At 41.7% G+C, this 7,691-nt stretch overlaps 2 protein-coding genes across 2 annotated transcripts in view; both read left to right on the plus strand.

Moving 5' to 3' along the window:
• The window catches only part of CBG05152, a gene marked incomplete at both ends in the record, with an annotated part of 11,602 nt that extends 5,831 nt beyond the window's left edge, over nt 1-5,771 (plus strand). The window contains 8 exons of the mRNA XM_045239049.1: nt 481-732; nt 1,317-1,416; nt 1,517-2,082; nt 2,592-3,129; nt 3,243-3,614; nt 4,379-4,635; nt 5,348-5,455; nt 5,619-5,771. Coding sequence (XP_045092843.1) covers nt 481-732; nt 1,317-1,416; nt 1,517-2,082; nt 2,592-3,129; nt 3,243-3,614; nt 4,379-4,635; nt 5,348-5,455; nt 5,619-5,771 — 2,346 coding nt within the window. The remainder of the gene's footprint in view (nt 1-480; nt 733-1,316; nt 1,417-1,516; nt 2,083-2,591; nt 3,130-3,242; nt 3,615-4,378; nt 4,636-5,347; nt 5,456-5,618) is intronic.
• A 1,076-nt stretch (nt 5,772-6,847) lies between these two features.
• CBG05151 overlaps nt 6,848-7,691 on the plus strand; it is a gene marked incomplete at both ends in the record, with an annotated part of 3,109 nt that continues 2,265 nt past the window's right edge. Inside the window, one exon of the mRNA XM_045239103.1 lies at nt 6,848-7,063. Within this exon, the coding sequence (XP_045092844.1) occupies nt 6,848-7,063 (216 nt within the window). The remainder of the gene's footprint in view (nt 7,064-7,691) is intronic.

The raw sequence follows: 7,691 nt of genomic DNA on the forward strand, positions 1-7,691 counted from the left end.
AGCCAGGCGGAGAGCACGTTGACCACTTTATGAGTCACATTCGAGCATGCTAGCGGAAGTTTCATCGCTTCACGCATTAGCGTCAGAGCGACGTTGGTGGCCTGCAAAAATTTGAATTTTGGACTATTTGTCATGAGTTTTGGACCATTTTTCACGAAGTATGGGACATTTTTCATGAAAAAAGGCCCATTATTCATGAATTCCGGACCATTTTTCAGGAACTTTGGCCGTTTCGCAAAAACAGGAAACATATTCCGAACCAGAATTTTATGGGCTTTCTAGTGATATAGGTCATGGAGTGTAACTTGGAGACGACTCCAGATAGTTCCTAATTTTTTTTCCTAATTTATTTTTGACCTAATTTTTCAAGACCTTAAAAGGTCATGACCTAGCTTTTTCTAGGTCACGACCTGAATTTTCTAGGTCATGACCTAGTTTTTTCAACTAAGAAAAATGATGCTGAAAAATCCAATTATTCAGATAGTGAACAGTGTCACCCGAGCCCTGGTCCTTCATCTAGCCCATATTGACATATTTTCTCGTGAAGAGGCTCTTAGAAAAGCAACAGAAGTCTCCCAAACCAGCCGACGACAAGCCATCGAATCGGCGGCGGCGATGATGGAAGAGCCCAGAAAAGAGTCGCTGGAAGGAGGAGATTCAATGTCGTCGACGAACACATTGACAGAGGATAATGTGTTTCACGATACGGATGACATTACCAATGCGGTTACGGTAAGGAAAAATAGACCAAAATTCGTGAAGAACGGTCCAAAATTCATGAAAAATGGTCCAAAATTCATAAAAACTGACCTAAAATTCATTAAATCATTATTTCCAAAAAATTCTAGGTTTTTTACTGTTTTTCTCATCGAAAATCGGCAGAAAATAAGCGAAATTCGTCCAATAATAGGTGAAAAAGCAAGCGCGCTCCACTGAACTTATGGGTGAAAAAGCGCGCGAATTTGAAATTTGCCTTTTCCAAGAAAGTTTTCAGTCGATTTTCATTGATTTTCAGTTATTTTTTCACGGCATCGCGGTTGGGAACCTGAAAAACGCGCGCTTCGTCGCACACAAAAGTTGGCTGCGTGCCAGATTCGAAAATTTTGAAACGTGTTTTGAAAAAAACGTGACGTTAAGCGTTGTTGAGTCGCTACTCACCGAAAAGCCGCGACGCGACCGCGCTACACGTCCAAACTTGGCGCGATTTCCAATTTTTAAATCTAGGTTCCCTTCCGCGAGGCCGTGTGCTATAATAGATGATTAAAAACCCTAAAAACTCGGAATTTAGCAAAATCTTCCTAAAAATTGATTTTCAGTCATGGTCCGGCGACAAACTCGCATGGCTCCAAACCTGGCGTCGTGTCATCTCGCTCGTCGACCCGTATACCAATTCCAGTGCACACGTGGCAATCGATTGTATGTCGCTGACTATCAAGAACCTGCTATCGGTAAGAGAAATTTCACGAAATTAGGATATAAGACCTCCATCTAAGAATCCTACGAATCTAACTTTCAGGTCAACCTCCACCCCCTGGCCCATTGGCTCGCGTGCCGTCTCGTTACCGTACCACCCATCCTCCTCCCCAGATGCGTTCCTGCCCTTTCCGCAATCCTCAACGAATCAGTCCGTCGTCCACCACCCCTCCTCTCGGCCAACATCCTTCTCTGCTTCATCCGCCTCATGCAATCCAAGAGCAACTTGTGGTCCCTGCAATCTGTGGGCTCTCAGCCAGTGAACTCTCGATAGTTGCTCCGCGAGCACTGGAGCATCTGCCAAAAATGCTGCGGGGCTCCAAGGACGGCAAATCGAAGGATTCCTTGAAACTCTTCGCAATGCTCTCTAGCTCATATCCCGGAGCTGAACAGATTCTTCTGGAGCAGCTAGTCCACACGGAGGTTGCCGAGAACGCGGTGGTCATTGTGAATACGCTAGCTACACTTATCGTTCAAAAAGCGCAGATTGATTTGGTGCTCTCCGCGTTGAAAGTCATCGAAACTCATCAATTTGCGATGCGATTGATCCCGCTGTTTTGCATGTCGATCGCCGCGTTGGCACAGTTTTCGAGCACTACGTTGTTGCAGGTAAGTGCGCTCCGTTGCACTTTATCTTCACTAGTTCCCGGGTCGCCGACCCTATCAAAGTCTGGATTGGACCAAAACTGTTCAAATTCTCATAGATAATACGGAATAGCAGCGGGATGATGCCCGATATCATCGTTTTTCGAAATTTCGTTTCTGACGTCTTCTGAAGACGTTAATCTCTTTCTACAGCGGAAGCCAGGAGGTTGAGCCCCCGGCTTGTAGGTTGACAAGTTCATGAATAAATTCACGCCTACCATTGAAAATAAACAAACCTAAATGTTCCCAAAAAAAGAGGTTTTTGTAGTCTTATGACCTCAATTTTCGATATTATCAAAATCGAAATAAACGGGCACCATCCCGCTGCTATTCCGTATTATCTGTGAAAATTTGAAAAATTTAGGTCTAGTCTAGACTTCGCTAGGGTCGGCGACCCGGGAACGACCCGGGAACAAACGGACACCCACACACCCACACACACACACAGAATCTTAGAATTCAAAAATTTGCAGGCACTCCTCCGCGCGGCCTCCCTGCTCCGCGACGAACGCACTCGCACAGAAATCGAGTGGCAAATGGTCAAACTCTGCGTCCAATGGCCTCAACCACAAATGCCGCTAGTGATACGTGGCATTCTCGCCGATCGTCATATGGTACTCCATGGGGAATTGGTGCAACTCGGCGGACAATACCCCATACGTGGATTCGACGTCTCCAAATGGAATTCAACGGCGGCTGCGTTGCCAGCAAACGAGGACAAGATGGTGTACATTAATCGGCAATCGGCAATTATCTCATTGGCTCGAAGGGACGCCGCGAAATTTGAAATTACATCACGGACCGTTGTCGGACGACACATTTGGGACCTGGATACGTTGGATACAACAATGCCACGTCATCAGACCCGCCATGTGACGAATTGGTTGCGAAAGGAGGCGTTGAAGGGGAAAAAGGCGGGACGGGAGAGTCAGGGGATCCTAGGAGCGATGGATGATCCGTTTGATGACCTGCCAAGAGCACCGTCGTCAGCGTCGAATGCGTCGTCGTCGAGTAAGGGGAAATGATCCAAAATTCACAAAAAAAAATGACCGGGATTTAAGAAAAACGGTCCAAATTCATTAAAAATGACCTAGAATTCATTTAAAAATGTTTTTTTTTTCCAGAACTTTCCTCTCCGGTCGAAGGCTCCGCCCAATTCGCCTCAATGATCGAAACCTCCCGCCGTCAACCTCAACCGCTCGGCTCCCCCAACAATAACAACGACAGTAACCCACCCGCATTCCAACCCAACTCGAAACTTCTCGAATGGCGTTCACTGTCTGCGTCTCTCGGCTTCGTGCCTCTCGTCTCACAAGTCCATACGAATTTCCTGCGAGATTTGAAGCATCTGGATCAGACTTCTTCTCGAGAAGTACACAAAATCGCTGTGATTTATGTTGGCGACACACAGGAGGATCGCGCATCGATACTGTCGAATACGGTAGCGTCGCCGCAGTTTGACGCGTTTGTTGGAGAGTTGGGATGGGAGATAAGGGGTGAGGACTTTGTTATTTTTGGGTTACTGTAGCTCTAATTTCTGATAGAATTTCAAATTTGACACTTTTCTGTCCAAAAAACACTTTTCTAGCACATAGAAGAGTCGAGATATGAGCATTTGAAGTTTCGGAGAGACGCAGACAGTTAGACGCTCATCTCGGCCTCTAGATAAGCTAGAGATGTGATTTTTAGACAGAAAAATGTGGAATTTTAAATTCTATTAGGGAAAATGATATTTTCTGAAATTTCAGCAAAAAAGTTTAAAATTTTTCACTGAAATTTCAGGATATTTTCCATTAGAAGCTTCATTTTTCTATTTTTCTGTCAAAAAAAAAACACTTTTCTAGCTTACCTAAAACCCGAGATATTGGCATTTGAAGTTTAGGAGGCGAGAGACGCAGACAACGAGAGCGTCTATTGTCTGTTCAAAATAATCGCGCGGGTGAACGAGTAAAAAAACGTGTAGAGAGTCTCCAAACCTGTAGAGGCGCTTTAGAGACGCAGACATTTTTACTCGTTCACTCGCGCGATTATTTTGAATAGACAATAACTGTCTGCGTCTCTCCAAAACTTCAAACGCCTATATCTCGGCTTCTAGATGAGCTAGAAATGTGACTTTTAGACGGAAAAGTGGGAAATTGGAAATTCTATAGGAAAAAGAGATTTTCGGAAATTTCAAAAAAAAAATTCGAAAAATTTTTTCTGCGATCTTCGAAAATTAGAGCTACAGTAACCCAAAATATTCAAAACAACATTTTTCCAGTGGGTCGCGGCCACGAAGGCTACAACGGAGGTCTACCCGTCGAAACTCGTGCTCCGTACTACGCCGACGCCGAGTCCGAAGCCATCTTCCACGTGTCGACGTGGCTGAATGGAGACGTTCAACAGAAGTGGAAGCACATCGGAAACGATGAGGTGCATGTGGTGTGGACGGAGAATTATCGAAAAGTCTACACTCGGGAGACGATTGCCACGAAATTCTGTGATGTTCTGATTGTGTTGGAGCACGTTGGGGATAAGGTACGGTGGCCTAACTTTTGAAAATGGAGTTTTCTAGGCCACAGTGATTTTGGGTGCAATTTTAGGCGGTGAAAATGCTGAAAAATGACCTGGAAATGAACTGAAATTCACCTGATGTGGTTTCCAGGTCATTTTACCATGGTGGCCTAGCTTGTGACTTTTCTAGGCCACCAACTTTTATGGCATAGAAATTACCTAATATTCATTTTTAGTGATTTCTAGACTATTTTAACATGATGGTGGCCTAACTTTGAGTTTTCTAGGCCACCATGGTAATAGCTTAGAAAAACGCATCTAGTGAATGTTAGGTCATTTCTAGGCCAGTAACTTTGGTGGCCTAGAAAATCCCCGGACGAGAAAGTTCGGCCACCGTGGTATATGGCCTAGAAATCGCCTGATGTTCACCTTATGAGTTTTTTAGGCCGCGTCGGCTTAGTGGCCTAACTTTCGCAAGTTGAGTTTTACAGGCCACCAAATTTTATGGCTTATAAATCGTCTAATAAAAACCTCGTGTGGTTTCTAGGTAAATTTGAAATGGTGGCCTAACTTTTGCAAATTCGAATTTCTAGGCCACCAAGTTATATGAACAAAATGTTCAAAAATTCGGAAATTCCAATTTTCCAAAAATCCAAAAATCTCAAAAACTTGAAAATTCGAAAAATTCCAGAAATTTCCAAAAATCGAAATTTCCCAAAAAAATCTGAAATTCCAGATGGTACGAGTACGCGTCGACACGGCTTCAGCCCTGGAATTTGGACCGCTTTTCGATGGAGCACTCGTCACAATGTCCGAATTGTCGCAGTTGGTTCGGCTTACTGTGGTAAGGATGTTTTTCAAAAATTCGGGAAAAAAAATTAAAAAAATTTTTTTTTGAAAATTTTCAGAAAAAAATTTTTTTTAATTTTTTGAATTTTTTTGCTAAATTAGCTAAATTTAGAAAAAAAAATTTTAAAAAAATTTTCCCAAAAATTCAATATTTTCAGATCAACGCGTCTCGTGCGTACCGTATGGCTCGTGTGGAGCACTCCCGTCCGCTACGTCATCGAGAAGAGGTGTTCTGCAACGAAGCACTGGGGCATATGCGCCCCATGGCACTCGCCCAATCGATTAATCATTTATATGTGCCTACGATTTGAGGGATTTTTTTGATTTTTTGAGAATTTCCAGAATATTATTTTTGCTGAAAATTTGAATTCCCGCCTTGCTTTACAGTGTACTTTTCTTTTGGGATTTTTTCTAATTTTGAAAAATTTTATTTATTGATTTTTGGCAAGAATTTTGAAAATTTTTACAATTTTTTTCGGAAATTCAAATTTTTCAAAAATCCAATTTTATATTTTAAAATCACCATTCTGCCTTATTTGTACCCCGCCTTTTTTGTGATATTTTTAATGATTTTTCATTATTTTTCTGTGATTTTTCCCCAATTTTTAATTGCTCTGTGATTCTGATATTCAACAAAAAAAAACTGACATAATAATTTTTTCTATTGGAAGGTTCTTGTATTAATAAAGATTGTTTTATATATCACGGAAGTATTTTTCAGCAAAAGATTTGAAGAAATTTCGTTTTCATCGAAAATACAACACTATTTTTCCGCAAATGCGCTCCATTGAAAAAAAGAAAAAAATTTTCCTATTTTTTGAATTTTATGAAATTCTGATAGCATTTCAAATTTCCTATGTTTCTGTCCAAAAATCACATCTCTAGCTCACCTAGAAGCCGAGATATGGGCATTCGAAGTTTCGGAGAGACGCAGACAGTTAGACGCTCTCGTTATCTGCGTCTCTCGCCTCCTAAACGTCAAATGCCTATATCTCGTCTTCTAGGTGAGCTATAAAAGTGCTTTTTGGACAGAAATATAGGAAATTTGAAATTCTATTCGAAAAAAGGATTTTCTGAAAAACCTGGATTTTTCCAAATTTTCGAAATTTCGACTTTTGGATATTTCAGATCTTTAAGAAGTCTCAGATTTTTGAAAAGTTAAAAAAAGTGGAATTTCGAATTCCCTTGGAACTTCCAGTTTTCGGAAATTCGCGAATATTTTTTCGGAATTTTCGGAATTCTTGAGATTTCGAGTATCTGGAATTTTTCCGATTTTTTAAAAGACTTTTTTGCACTTATGAAAGCTTAGAACTTTTGGAATTTTCCGATGATTTTCCAGATGAACATCCTTCATCACAAATCATGGCACGTTCGAACGAAATCCAACATGGAACGCGTCCGTCGCGACGAACGAAAAGCGGCAGAGGAGGAGCAACGAGTCCTGGACCGTCAAATTCAATCAGAAAACGAACGAAGAATCAATCAACTGAGAAAAAAGGCCGACGATCGAATGACGACAATGTTTGGAGGCCCCACGTCATCTGGAGCCGCCACGAAGGACGTTAGCATTTCAGATGAGACAGGACATGTCAATTTGTTTCAGGTTGGTTCGTGAAAATTTAGGCCTTAAACCCAAAAATCGCAATTTTCCCAGTCCCAGAGTTGAAATCTAGGCTCGAAACTATCAAAATCGAGTTTCTCATGACATTCTACCCCAGGAAATCAATTTTCAGCCCGCTAGCTCAATGTGTCGTGAAATCTGGTGTCCGGTCTGCAAACACCGCGTAGGTCAAAGTGTTTGCAGACAAGGCACCAAACTTTACGACAAATCGAGCTATCAAGCTAAAAATTAATTTCCAGAGGTGAAAACTCATGAGAAACTCGATTTTGATAATTTCGAGGCAAATTTTCAACAGTAACAACTGAAAATCGCATTTTTCCTAGTTTCAGAGCTGAAAACTGGGCTCAAAACTATCAAAATCGAGTTTCTCAAGACTTTTTACCCCTAGGACACAATCTTCAGCTCGTTAGCTCAATGTGTCGTAAAATTTGGTGTCTTGTCTGCAAACACCGCGTAGATCAAAGTGTTTGCAGACACGGCATGAAAATTTACGACCAATCGAGCTATCAAGCTGAAAATTGGTTTTCAGGGGTAAAAAATCACGAGAAGCACGATTTTGACAGTTTCAAGACAAAATTTCAAATTTTTCGACTAAAAATCGCAATTTTCC

Source organism: Caenorhabditis briggsae, assembly GCF_000004555.2.
Source record: "Caenorhabditis briggsae complete genome, chrI, whole genome shotgun sequence".
NCBI classification, from domain to species: Eukaryota; Metazoa; Nematoda; class Chromadorea; order Rhabditida; family Rhabditidae; genus Caenorhabditis; species Caenorhabditis briggsae.